Source organism: Calonectris borealis, chromosome 3 (genome assembly GCF_964195595.1).
Source record: "Calonectris borealis chromosome 3, bCalBor7.hap1.2, whole genome shotgun sequence".
NCBI lineage: Eukaryota > Metazoa > Chordata > Aves > Procellariiformes > Procellariidae > Calonectris > Calonectris borealis.
This window is the reverse complement of record NC_134314.1, coordinates 115,151,160-115,165,567: the sequence shown is the minus strand read 5'-3', so window position 1 is coordinate 115,165,567 and position 14,408 is coordinate 115,151,160. Positions and strand designations below refer to the sequence as shown.

The following is a 14,408-nucleotide window of genomic DNA, read 5'->3' as shown; positions in this document are numbered from 1 at the left end:
CTCATAGTGTACTAGCACAATAAGAACAATGCAACATTTTTATAAGCCATCAGACAACTGAGCTAACACAGCCTAGCTAATGAATGAAACCCTGGAGAGCAAGGCTAGGAGGCAGCGTGGCAGGTACTTCAAATAAAATTAAGCCTTCACTATTAATATTCTGAAAGGAGCACAACCCCCCATCAATCATACTGGCAGGGGACACTTGTCCTGAATTCCACTAATGAGCAGAAAGAAGGAATAACAGACACCAACTCAATTATCGTATGCTCTGAAGGCAAATGTAATACTGCCAGAGGAGAAATTCCAAATGTGCTCCTCTGCGACAGACAAGCCACGGAGAGCGACAGGTAGTGGACAACACATCAGATGTATTACGTTGCAGGCTTGTAGCCAAGCCCACAATATTAAGAATAATAAGCAATCCGATGGTTGTTTAAAACATTTTGTCTTCTATATAGGACTGAAAGGAAATCATAATTCAAACATGGCAAATATCACCAGTTATAAGAGACTGTTTCCTTACAAAAAACTGTGGCCTCTCCCAGCTACTGGAGCTGGAGCTACTCCGGTTCGTCACAGCATCATAGTATCTTCTGAGGGAACAATCCGGAATCATTTAACGTTCCCAGAGGTGCAACTCTGTAGCTTATCCAAACAGAGCAGATTTTGCTGAGTTTGGAAGTTTACCATGAAAATGCCCGATTTACTCCGGAAACCACTCAAGAACATCTCAGGCAGATAAATACACGTTATTCCAGCTGGAATAAGTGTTTCTTAAAGGAACACCCAGTTCAGAGGCTCTTCATCACCAAATCAGCTTCAGGAAAGGAAACTCTTAGGGGTTGTAGAAAAAACAGGCAATACTCCTTGCAGAGGGGAAACAGACCCCTGAGTCCACAGCTGACAGAGCAGCCCACTTCATACGCCTGCAAGATGCTGCCAACCCACTTGAATGCAGCTGTGCCAGAGGAGAGCACGTTCCTCCATACTGTACAACATGTACTGCTCACTGCAAGGCTTTCTGGACCTCAGGCAAAGGAAAGCATGCAACCAGCTGCACAAATGAAGTTTTACCGTACTCTCCATGAGGTGTCAGGTAATGATACTGACTGCCCAAACAGCGCAACAGGGTTGCAGAGAGGAGAACATTCACCTCACGGCACTTCAAAGGATCGCTGTAGCTGGCACTTACAGGATATTTCCAGTTGTACTTGCAATAACTGCTCTCCTTCCAAGAAGATATTCATTAGGCTGTAACTTTCCAAAACACACATTTGGAAGCTTTAATGATAGAGAATTCAGAGCATCTTCTGAAACACGATGTCCTGAAGGTGCACATACACAGTCTCACAAAGTGAGCCCAAACCACATGCATTTCCCTAAGTCAATGCTTTTCTAACTATCATAAGCAGAAGACACTTGTGTTCGAGCGCACTGTGTGGGTGGCAGCAAGACTTGGAATGTTTTTGAGCTCATGCATCGTACTGAGATACGAGATACTCTGGACGAAATGCAGTCCAATCCTTGCAGTGCCATTCACAGCAGAATTTGTACAGGTAGAATCTGCCTTTGCAATCTGAGCTCAACAATACTGATGCATTAGCCAAAATACAACTCGTATCTCTCACCTCTAACTAGAATGTTTCAGTGATGACTTATCACTGAAACAACATCCACATAACACTGAACACAACAGCTGTGTCATGGAAAAAGAGTAAGAGTGAACACAATCACACAATCTTATCTTGTTTCCTAATTAAGAACTTGCATTTATGGACTCTCAGGTATTAAAGGGAAAAAAAGGAAGAGCAGTCCTATTAACAGAGGTTGAAAAATACCACCACTTGGAAAGAACAAGACCCCAAGCATGTTTGCAAAAAGTTCTTTCACACATTTTTTCCAAATGTACTGCCTGATCAGCATACAAGATAATGAAAACATAGTAAGACATTACCTTGATGCAGACAGACATTTTACTTTGGCAAAGCTCTAGCTCATTTCTTGCAGTCTCCATACAGTGAAAACCTGCTACAACACTTAAGGGTACTTATTTGCATGGTATCACAATAAAGACACTTTCTCCTGCCTCAGAACACCGCTACAAAGACTTATACTAAGACAACTATGAGTGGAAGTTAAGGCTGATTGATTGACTATTTTAGCAAAAGCATGCTTCACACCCTGCAGCATGAATCAACCAGGATTGCTTTCCTCTAAGGCATCGCGATGGGAAGCCAGTAATCCCTATCCCAGTGGGTAGCCTAACTGAAGATGTAAAGAGCATTTTACTTGGTTTCCAGGTGTTTACTTCCTTCTGCCTCTCTGCATAATAGCCCACTGCCCAGAAAATTCAGCTCTGCCTCCCCTGAAAGCCACTTGAGCCAAAGGCAGCTGGGTCTAGGCTATGCTTGCTCAGTTCATAGGAAGGGCATTAAGAGTTCACAGATCTCTCTCAACTTGGCCCTGAAAAGAGAAAGACTCAAGCAGGAGAGATGATACCTCCATTCTGAGAGCAAGGCAACTTCCAAAACTAAACGTGGACTTAGTTCAGTGGCGCATTCCTGATTCAGCAGGAAATACTTCCATTATGGGCAACAGTTCATCTTAGAAAGCCAAGATCCTCCTACAAGGCATCAGAAGTCTTACAGTCATACTATTGAACTGTTCAGTACATCAGGGCTTATACTTCATGGTGCCTATTTTTACTGCCCCAGACTGCCTCTCCGAAATCCTGAAGGCCTGGACACAATGTCTCAACTGTCCTGCATTAACAGCCAAACACAGAGCAACCCCACAAAGGTTGATCTAGCCCAGTTCCGCTCCTGCAGCAGCCAGAGCTGCATTTTCAGAAAATGAAACATCTAAGAAGGAGCACAGGGACAGCAAAGACTTAGGATACAGAGTCTAGAAAAAGAAAGCACGTTCTATAGAACGTTCTGTATCAAAATCAGTGCAAAGTTCTCTTCTCTCTAGATAGGCATAGGGCTAGAATAATTGAGACTACACACACATAAGAGACAGAGAGGCCCAAGGGAGAAGAATTATTGAATGGATGTTATTTTGCCAGCACTACCACCCCCAAAGCACAGTAAGGCCAGAGACCACCTGTGCTGGGCACTGGGACAGTACAGCAGAGTTTCTACCTTGAAGAACATAATGTCGAGACTAAAACATTATACAAGCAGATCAATAGAGGAAGAACATGGGCAAGCAATAAGTAAGCACAGTGCACAGATACACCATTAACCCAGCTCAGATTTGAGGCTTGATCTCCCTTTAATTACAGTGAACACAAATATCTGCCTGATAGGTGCCCACCTATGACCCACTCACTCAGGAAAGCTTGGGCTAGCTGAAGACTAGAAAACACAGAAGCACCAGTCCCACACTGGTCACTGTGGCCTGACAGGACTTCTCCAGACACCTGCTGACTCTACAGGCATAGCAGCACACCATGTTAGAGCTGTGGCCTCTGAAGGAAGAAACAGCTTCCATCAGCTTCTTCCCATCCTAGCAAATGTTGCATTTGAAGATATTCCAGAGATGAAATTTCAGATTAATTTTACAGAAGTTTCCTCCAAGTTGGTATGTCAGATGGCTGCCCCCTATGGCTATCAACACACAAAGAAGTTCATGCATTAGAACAGGCATCTGCACAATCCTAATGGAAACTATCCTTGTGAAAAGGCACAGGATTCATTGGGCCAAAGAGCAGTTCTTCAAACAACTTTCAAACTGATGAAGCACCATTTCTGCTCACACACTGGCATCTCGCCACCCATGTAACCCACTTCTAAACTCGGTCTCACTATTCCCAGTTGTTCTGCCTTTGGTTTGCCCAAAGCAGTTACTCCTCTCTCTAGCTCTTGCAGCATTTCCATTTGTGAAGACTATGCACATATACATGCTTCACCATCACTAAGTTCTATGCTCTTTATCTGCAACTTCTATTCTTTCTGCAAGAAGTCAATCTGGTAATTCTGTCCTGCTCTCCAAATTCCAGCTTGGGAGTAACCTACCCACAAATAAACAATACCTCAAGTCACTTTAAAGCTATAGAATGATCACTGCTTCCTGCTCCACACTACAGCCTCAGCATGTGTCATCAAAAGGTGCACTGGTTTTTCACAGATACATGTTACAAACTCCTTCCCATTTGCTGCCTGCTCAGCCCAGGACCTCCTTGGGCACCGCAATCACACAGGCTTTCTCTACTAGCTCAGAGTATTTTGGAACATTTCTACTCCGATGCATCTGGCCACTCAATCACTGAGTTTCTCCCTACAAACACATCAACCTTCTGAAGCCCTTTCACAAAGGCTGATGTTCTCCTGCTCTACAGGAACAACTATTTTTCCCCTCTTGAATTTTACGCTTCTAGTTTTTGTGCAGCACTTGAATACATCACTTGCAGACAACATACCACAGCCCAGAGATACATGGATCCAGAGTGACTGAATTTGCTCCTTAACTTTCATAAGAATTCCTCTGATCAATGTCTGATGAGTGGGCCAAAACACACCTAATTAATACATTAATACATTCAGCACCTCCTCGCTCCAAGACAGGTCTTTGCATTCTTCCCATAAGCACATCTAGCCCGGACATACCCTCATCCATACAGTCAGCAATGACATTTACACCCTTCAGCTGTCTTCCAGCTCTGCCAGAGATACAACTGTGAGTTCAGCTGGCAGCACAGTGAATCCTTTTTGCTGTTACCTACAGTCTGGAGTGCAAGTGACACAGGTAACCCCACAGGCCCATGGATGCCAGGTAGCCACCACCTGGCTTCAGGGGACCGGCTGTAAGGCCATCATTCACTTCAGGGGCGTTCAGAAGCAGCATGGCCGCGATGAAATACCCCACTGAGATCTTCCATGGCCATCATGGCAGACACTAGCCAGAGGCTGCAACATGGAGTCAACGCAGCCGTGGTCCGGTGCTTGGTACACCCGGCCCCGCCGGACCCCGGTGCTGCCGGTGCTCCCACTGGAAGCACACCGGGCGGCATGGTGGGGGAACGGCGGCGGGGGTAGCCGTTCGCCGCGCATCCAGCCTCTGGCTGGGGCAAGGCCCAGCGGCCACCGAGGGGGCACGGCCCCAGGCCCGGTACGGCCCGTCGGGGCAGGGATGCTGCAGGGGCCGCCGATCCCGGAGGCGCGGGGGCGGCTGGCCAGAGATCGCCTCCCCCCCGCCCATGCCATCCCCGACCCCGACCGGACCCGGGCTCACCAAGGCCCCGCAGCGGAGCGGAGCGGCCCCCGGCGAGGCCCCGTGCGGCGCGGCTCACCTGGGCACGCAGCTCGGCGCCGAACGGTCGATCTCCCACGTCGCGAAAAGGTTCATGGGCACCGGGACCGGCCCGGGGCCGGCCACCGCCATCGCCGCCGCCGCCGCCGCCGCCCCGCCGGCCACCGCCGGGGACCCTGCGGCGGGGCCCGAGCCCAACGCGCCTGCCGCCGCCGCCGCCGCCGCCGCCGCCATCCCGCCGCCGCCGCCGCCGACACTGGCGATGGGGGCGGCCCGAGCCCCTCGCCTCAGCGCCGGCCTCCGCCTCGGCGCGCGCCCCCTCGCTCGCGCGGCGGGGCGGGCCCGGGCGCCCCGCGGCCGCCAACCGGAGCGTGGCAGGGCGCGGCGGGGGAGGCCCGTGACCAATCAGAGAGCGGCTAGGGCGCGGCCTGCGGCGGGAGACGAGCCAATCGGAGCCCGGAAAGGGCGAGGATGGCGACTTTGGCAACCAGCCAATCGGAACCGAGAGGGAGGTGGCCGGAGCGGCCAGTAGCCAATCGAAGAGGGAAAAGGAAGCGGCCGCCAGGGAGGGGCCAGCCAATGGGAACAGCGTCGCTCCTCCGGTGGGTGGGGGGGGCGGCGTGGTGGCGAGCCCTTTAAAGTGCGGCAGGCTGGGCCCCCGTGAGCTCGCTGAGGGGTGCGGTCGGGCGCGCTCTCGCCTGCCCAGGGCCGCGGCGTGCTCGCGGGGTTGCTATGGCAGCGGGGAGCCGAGCCGAGCCGAGGGGCGGGGCCCGGCCCGGCCCGGCCCGGCCCGGCCCGGCCCGGCCGCGCTGCTGCCATCCCGGGGGCGCCGTCGTGGGCGGGCGGGGGGTCAGGGCCGCGCTCGGCCGCCGCAGCGGCCGATCCCCGGGGCGGCTGAGGGCTGTCCCGGAGGGCCGGTTCAGAGCCCGGCCGCGGAGGAGCTGCGGCGGGTGAGGGGGTATTGCGGAGCGGCCTGCCAGAGCCCCCGGGGCGATTACGAGCTTTCGGCTGCTGTGGGGAGGGGGGTGTCTGGGCCCCATGGGGACGGGGTTGAAGGGGTGACTTAGAAGCGGGAGCATGTGAGCAGCACGGCAGATCAGTGGGTGGACATGAGGAGGAAACGACTTTCAGAGTGCTGGAGTGGGGCCGGAACAGGGAAAATAAAGACCCACGGGCCTGGGGGGTTGAAGCTAAAAGCAAGGCAAGCCTTGCAAAAGGAAGCTGAGAGCTAAAACTGACTCTTTCCTCAAAACCCCTGGGAACAAGGACCCACCAGAGCATCTGTAGGGCCAGCACGGTGTGCAGGGGCAGACTCACCTTTCACAGGGCCTTAGCAGAGGATCCGTCTGAAATGGCACCGCCTCTGGAAAGATGGAACAGGACCAAATCATCAGAGCAGGGTGATGCTGGCTGAGGGATCCTGAAAGGAGGCAGAGATGAACCGAAGCTGCAGCGCTCCTCACTTGAAACTACCTGAAATAAGTGGCCGGGTCAATAATGGCCAAACCACAAAATAAAGAGAAGCCTCCAGCTTCTGCAGGGCTCATACCAGGACCTGAGCTATTCAATATACTCAGCAGTGACAGAGTTTTCCATTGATGCAGTGTTATTCCATGGAGACTGTAAAATGTGGCTCATGTCAGTTGGAGGGATTAGGATTTGAGAAGCAGGAGTTTCCACTGTGGATCTTGAGCACAGCACTGATGTTTTGAGAACGTTATCAGTAAGCATTTCAGGGTCACTTTCCTGAATACTGATGTCTAATTTATAGCCTGTCCCTTGGACCTCTTCTTTTTACTTGCATTTTTCAGTTCTACATGTCATCTGCTGTTGAGCTTCAGGTCTCTCAGTAATACGCAGGTATTCACATCAGCTTTCAGTTTGACTAGATGAATAATCTTGAATCATCATCAAAATTTTCCACCTTGCTCTCTGCCCCCTTTCCTAGCCTATTTCTATACCTGATGAACAGCACGCATCCCAGCACAGAGTTGCCCAAACCTCCTGTCTTGCTCGTAAAACAGCTTGTTTGCTGCTTCAATGCATTTTCCTTCCTTTAAGCGAGTCATTAATGCATGAGCAGACCTTTCCTTTCATCCTTGACAGCTTTGGGTCTCTAAGAGCGTTTGCTAAGGGATCTTAGCAGAGATTTTTGTGGAAGTCCAACTGGATCAAGGATGAGCTGCATTTTTATAGCATTCTGCAGATGAATGTGAAAACTTTGTTTTCCAGCAGGAGAGAGTCATGTGATGGTCGTGCTGGCCTGCCCTTATCTCAGTATTTCCACCCATTGTGGTTTGATCTCAGCTGGATATCATCATTGCCCTTCCCCAAAAGCAACTGATGGCTCCAGAGGACCCTGCTAGATCTGGGAGCTTGATTTGTCCCTGGAAAACCCATCGCAGTGCCTCCCCAGCTCTTTGCTTTCATCCATTTGCCTTCCAGTCTTAGTTACCATTCCCAATTATTTGTGTGGTACTTCAATAGCATTGAGTGCTCTAGGCTTTCAGGGATGCCCTCTCACTTCCAGGAGGCCAGAGGCACCTCTCTGCTCAGCCCAAGGCAGCCTGCTGAAGTGACAGCCCCTGAACATAGCCTTCCAGGCAGCCCCCAAAGGCTGGCAGTCCTGCAGGTCTCCTGGGCCACCTTTCTGGCCTGAGAGGCTGCTTCTCCTCTGCCTTCCTGAAGGGTGCCCATCACTTCCAGCCACCTCTACTCTGCGCTGTGGCTGTGCCATGCTCTACGATCTGCAATGCTTTTTCAGAGGTGTTGAAGCTCTCAGCATGGTCCCCAGGTCACAAATGGCCTTTCCCCATGGCAGCCACCACTTGCAGTTTCTTGCTGATGAGCTTCCTCATTTTCCTGCATTTCCCCTGGAGGGATGTTCAATGTGATTGAGGTGGATTTCTCTGGCTTTCTCCCTGCAGCCAGTTCCCTTCGAGTACTGCTATCCTTAGTGCAGTTCGGTTGTTTGTTTCGGCCTTCTAGCTTTTCTAGAGATGGATTTATGCATTTGTTCTCAGGCTGTTACAATGTGCCTTGTGTATTTGGTGGCTTGGCTACACAGCCTGCTCTTCATTTTTTCCTAGTTTCATGTTATATTGACTTTGTGCCTACAGCATGAGTTACCCAGAACTGTGCTCTTCCACACATGGTGGAAGACATGGCTTTTCCCTGTCTTTGGGGTCAAAATTTTCCTGTGTTTTTCATTGTAAATGCCAAAGCCTAGTTATCTTTCAGCTTAAACAGAGCCTGGTAGAGCCGTCATCTCATTCAGCTGCTTCCTCACCTCCTCTTAAGCTGACACCTTTCTGTGTGCCAAGCACCAGCTGAGATTTGCTTCATCGTGGATATGATCTTCGAGCACATCAGGGAAAGCACCCAAGGAACCCTTGCTCTTTAGCATCCAGGCAACCAGCTGAAATGTGCCTCCAGAAAAACCCTTTTTTTTTCTTATGTGTCACTGCTGTCCAAATGGACCATGCCCACCAGCTTCTCCCCAGCACTTCAACACTGTTTAGAGACCTCGTAGCAGCTAGCATCTTTGTGGGGCATCAAAGATTTGTCAAAATACAGAATGGAGGAGATGGAACTAAGCAATGGTGACAACGTCCTTTGGGGTGCGGGCTGGGCCTCTGAGAAAATGGTGTCTATTGAAAAAACTTAATTTCAAACACAGCCACATGCACCATCATGCACCTGATGGGACAGAGAGTGGGTGCTGCTACTTCTGCTGGCAGCAGCTCGGGGGAGAAGTGAAAGGACCATCATGGAAAACAGCGTGATAAGGGGCACTTGGTGCAAAGCTGTGGCAGCGCACATGCTGGACTACCTCGATGCACCCAGAGGGGCAGGCAGTAGCTGGTAACGCATGCGGTCCTGGCAGCCTGGGCTCAAAAGGATTTTGAAAATCGAGGCTTGTGGCATTGAGTCTGGAGCACATAAAAATCCTGGAGGTCCTGCAGGGCAGGGAGCCACCCCAGCCCTTTGTAAGGTGAGGTACCCGAATGGCGGAGCAGGGACCAGCAGCCCAAGCACTGGTGATGTGGCACCATCACTGTGGCAGACAAGGCGCCACAGTGTGCCCCCATATGCTGGTCAAGCCCATGCAGGGCACCTGATCCCTTTGGGCCAGTACTTTTCTCAGCTACACTGTTCCTAGAAGAGCCATGTGTCACCTAAGCCTTTGCACCCTTGTCAAGGTTGAGGTGCAGCAAGACAGGGCAGCTGCTCAAGAGTAGAGTGGTTCTCTTCAATATAGATGTCCCTCTCAAACCGCCTTGGTTTTAGCTGTAAGAGCACCTTTTGTGGTGCAAAGCCATGTTTTCTCCCTTGTGACCACAACCTGCAGCCACCTGCTGCCAGCAGCCCAAGCCCCGAGCAGTGGGAAAGGGTGCTGTTCTCGGGCACAAGGGCCAGCGCAGGTGCATTTGGCTGTGCCCTGGGCAATGTGGGGCTGAGAGGAGCTCACGCCAGGGTGCTGGGGGTGCTCTGACTACGGCTGGGGCTGGAGGGTACATAGGGGATGTTCGGGGGGGACTCTGGTCCTGGGGCCTGGGTGGGACAGGCGGATGCTGCCGGTCACACCCCCCTCCCCATGACAAGGAGCCGGGGTGTCTTTGTCCTGAGCAGGCCTCGTAGGTCTGCACTGACCCCCAGTGGCTGTGGTACAAACAGCCGTTCTGCGGGCTGTCCCCGCATCCAGCCCGGCCCCCGGGCGCCGGGGGCAGTGCCACATCACCAGTGCTTGGGCTGCTGGTCCCTGCTCCGCCATTCGGGTACCTCACCTTACAAAGGGCTGGGGTGGCTCCCTGCCCTGCAGGACCTCCAGGATTTTTATGTGCTCCAGACTCAATGCCACAAGCCTCGATTTTCAAAATCCTTTTGAGCCCAGGCTGCCAGGACCGCATGCGTTACCAGCTACTGCCTGCCCCTCTGGGTGCATCGAGGTAGTCCAGCATGTGCGCTGCCACAGCTTTGCACCAAGTGCCCCTTATCACGCTGTTTTCCATGATGGTCCTTTCACTTCTCCCCCGAGCTGCTGCCAGCAGAAGTAGCAGCACCCACTCTCTGTCCCATCAGGTGCATGATGGTGCATGTGGCTGTGTTTGAAATTAAGTTTTTTCAATAGACACCATTTTCTCAGAGGCCCAGCCCGCACCCCAAAGGACGTTGTCACCATTGCTTAGTTCCATCTCCTCCATTCTGTATTTTGACAAATGGTTACCTGGATTGACTCTGTATGTTCACTCCTTTGTTTTCCTACTCAGCATACCCAATTTCTCGCTTCTCCACTCTGATGTCACCTTCCAGCACCTTGCTCACATTAGGCCTTTTTGTGATGTTAAAGTACCCTTTCAGCACTCTTCGATCCTTCACTCAGAAGCTGTTCCCAGTTTGTTTTTTTAAATTGCCTTCTTGAAGGATGCCCATCAGTTCCAGCCACCTATCACCCTCCACTCTGTGGCCAGGCTCTGGGGGCCACAAGGCTCTTTTGGAGCAGTTGAAGCTCTCAGCATGGTCCCCAGGCCACTGCCAGCCTTTCCCCATCGCAGCCACTGCTTTCTGTTCCTTGCTGACAAACTTCCCCTGCTTCCTGAAGTTCCCCTGCGAGGATGTTCAACATGACTGATGGATTTCTCTGGCTCTCTCCCAACAGCCTTTGAGTGCATTGCGGTCACTGCCCTAAAGGGACTCTTCGGTGACAACGGTGGGGTACAGGCATCCTAGGCAGCACAGGGCTAAGCTGAAGATGCTTTTCCTCCCAGGTCTGGAGCCAGCAGCAGCCAGGGAGCAGCTATCTGCCTAGGAACCCTAGTGTATGGCTCTTTGGTTTCCTTCCATCTTATCTCTGATCACAGCTGCACCCACATGTGAACTCTGGCACCCTGGTTGCAGCATCATGTTTTAGAGAAGTACATGCTCTTGCTTTGGTTGCTTATTTTTATGTGCCTCGTTAAAGCAGCTCTTTACTGCTTCCCACGTGAATGTTGTCACCTCCTGTCCTAGCCTCTAGTGAAGACTCAGGGGTTTTATGATTCCAGCCCAGGGATAAATCATCTTGTCTTTAGCCCCACTGCTTGGTAGCTATCTCCAGCACCTGTCCTAACTCTGTCATATGGGTACCTCTGTGGCCACCCCCCCCCCCCAAGGTACCTCCATGGACAGAGACCTTTTGCTCTTCCCTGCAGCCTGCAAGAGACTGCCCTGATACTGAGTGAGAGCTGGCACTTCTGTGTCCAGCAGGAAAGTTCTAGGTTTTCTTTCTGTGTTGGCTTCCCCTCTCATGCCTCACAGTGCTCTCCACTCAACTTGACTTGCAAGGTCTCCTTTCCTTTTTGGAGGCAGGTTGCTTAAGCTGCTTTGTTTTCCCACTCTTTCAGCCCTTCTGGAAATTGCTGGTTTTTCCTGGACTAGGAGAATGATCCCACAGACAAACTCTTTACCTTGTTGCACCTTTCTAACCCAGAGCTCTGCTCCTTTCACACAGGCCCTCCACCTGCCTGCATAAAACAGCCCATGCTCACCGCAGGACGTGTGAGCTGAGCCTGGATGTTGGTTCAGTGTCTCCATTTGCCTTGGACACTATGGGGGGATTCATATGTTCCTGGTGCCACCCAAGATGCCCCAGGGCATCAGATACAACAGGGGACTTACGGCCACGCTGCCAGCGTGGGTAGGCTGCACGTAGGTGAGGTAGGCTGCACGTCTTCTGGCACTCCTAACTGTGACTGGCACTTGTCCTCTCACTCAGGTCTATGCCTGGTTTTGCTCTTAGCCCATCTCCAGAGATCTGAGCATCTCCCCATCTTCCAAAATACATATATTTACAATGAGCACTTGAAAGTCCGTGTGGAAATATACTGGAAAACCTTCCCTGTATAGCTAAGACCTAAATCAATTAGAAACAAGCTCAGAGTTAAATGCAGTAAGCTGCTCAGGCTGATAGAAGAGCATTTGCAGAGAGGGATGTCCACCAGGGTAAGGGAAATCTTTTGCCTTTGCTGGCCTGGTTTATCTGCACACCAGCCCCAAGCTGTGCCAGCCCAGCTCTACCAGTGTCCTGCGGAGCTGGAGCTCCCCAGGACCCCATAGACTGGCACGGCTGGGTGCCAGGTCATGGAGGTGCATGGGTTCCCCTCCCTGATTCACCAGCGAGGCCCCAGTGAGGAGGGGTCCCTGTCCCTCCCAGTGGGCAACCAGTGGGCAGGACCCTTGCCAGCCCAGGCTTCCCTGGGCGCCCCAGGTTTTCCTGGGGCCTCTCCTGGGCTGCGGCAGGGAGCACCCATGGCCCTGGAGGGTCGGGTTCTGGGGGGGGGGGCAGGGCAGAGGGGCCATGGGGCAGGAGATTGGCTGGAGGCGGGGAGGGGGGTGGGGTGGGTGCAGGATGTGGCCCCAGGGCGGGAGCTGATAGGGGCAGGAAGGGAGCGGGAGCGGGAGGGTGCCCGGACGGAGGAACAAGGGGCGGCGGCGGTCCCGGGGTTGCCGGGGGAGGCGGGCAGAGGGGACCGGAGCAAAAGGGGGCAGCGGGCGGTGCGGGGCGCTCCGGTGAGGCGGGGGCTGCCGCAGTCCCCGCCCGCCCGCCCGCCGGGAGGGGCCAAGCGCCGCCGCTGCCGGGGCGCGCCGGGCGATGCCGCGCCGGGCCCGTGGCCGCCTCCGGGGCACCGCCGCCGCCGCTGCTGCCGCCGCCGCCACCCTGCCTTGGCGCCCCGGGGAGTTACCCGAGGTAAGCGCGGCCCGGGCAGGGGGCGGCGGGCTGCGGGCTGCGCCAGCCCCCCTCCTCTGGTCGGGCCCCCACGGCCGGCGGGCAGGGCCTGTCCCCTCCTCCGCTCCCGACGCCCAGGGCCCCGGTCAGGCCCGGCCGGTGCGGGCTGGCTGCGGGCTGGCGCCCCTCGGCGGGCAGGGGGCTCTGGACAGGCAGGGCCGGGGGCTTCCGTGGGCCCCGGCAGCCCAAGGGGACGCAGCCCGCGGTGGGTTGCACTTTGCGGTGGCGGGAGGCAGTGTGCGGGGTGGCCCCGCTCTGGCCCCAGGGCGTGGGGACAGCCAGGCCCCGTTCGCCAGGTGGGGCAGCCTGCTGAGCTGGGGCCTGGGCTGTCTCCGGCTCCTCCAAAGGCTTGATGAGGCCATGGGGTGAAACACGGGAGAGACCCCAGCCCTGTAGCACACTCCAGATGTGCCACGTCCACCAGTTCCCCCGTGCCTGCCAGCCTCTGATCTCTCCCCCTTAGAGGCACCTGTGTCTGACAGGCTTAGGCTTCACTGCCTCCCTCAACGTGCCAGGATGCTTCTGGGCCAGGGGATGCACGACTGCGCAGGATGCCTGCTCCCTCGGCTAAAAAGCAGGAGTTCAGGTAGCTTGTGCCCAGGGCCCTGTGCCATCGGTGTCAGCACCAGGAGCATTCGTGTGCAGGAGTGACCATTAACCGTGCGGCCTCCATCCTGCTCCGAAGCGCTTGCTCTGTGGTCAAGTGCCACCCGCATGCTGCCTGCTGGGTGACCAGGATGGAGTCCCAGGGCCCCTGCATGGCCCAGGTGTGGCTGAATGGACTCTGCGCGGGGCAGCCATCGTGCAGTGCTGTGCCACGCAGTCAGCAGGCCAGCTTCATCCTCCATTTCAGCCGGGGGGCTGGCTCCCCTCCAGAGCAGCTGCCGAGCCGTGCCCAGCGAGGCCCCATCTCCGTCCTCCCTCTGGCAGCGGCTGTCCGCAGCTGTGCTTGGCCATGGGGAGGGAGCCTGACAGCTCCAGTGCTGTCCAAGGCAGGCAGGGTGCTTTTGGGGACTGTGCTTTGCTCTGCCCCAGCCTGGGAAAGTTGAGCATCCAGCTGAAATTGAGGGCCTGTTGCAGAGCTCCTTGTGTCCTGGAGCTGTGGACTGGTGCTGCTTTTCCTTGCTTTCAGTTTATTGTGCTGGGGCAGAGTGGACAAGGGCAAACAGCTGTAGGCAGAGCTCTTGGAGAACATGAGGCTGAAGGAAACTGAAGATGTTGGGCCGATTTCTTCCCTCCCACCCCACAGGACGGCCAGGCTAAAAACAATCCTTCACCTCATACTGTGCATGAAAATAAAGGAGACTAAAAAGAGAGCAGTCCTGGATCATAGTAGTTAAGGACCTGCTTGGGGACCCTAAGGTGTGCCTTGAGGGGAGAATATAAC

General features: G+C 54.1%; 1 protein-coding gene across 3 annotated transcripts in view; it reads right to left on the bottom strand.

Annotated features, from left to right (window-relative positions):
* Window positions 1-6,706, bottom strand: part of LOC142081018 (phosphofurin acidic cluster sorting protein 1-like) — a 72,160-nt gene extending 65,454 nt beyond the window's left edge. For 2 of the 3 annotated variants that reach the window (XM_075147421.1, XM_075147422.1), the window contains exon 1: window positions 5,297-5,403. In XM_075147421.1, coding sequence (XP_075003522.1) covers window positions 5,297-5,388 — 92 coding nt within the window. In that variant the 5' untranslated portion in view covers window positions 5,389-5,403. Of the gene's footprint in view, window positions 1-5,296; window positions 5,404-6,573 lie in introns of those variants that run through there. The other variant, XM_075147420.1, reaches the window with a different exon arrangement.
* Window positions 6,707-14,408: the final 7,702 nt, after the last annotated feature.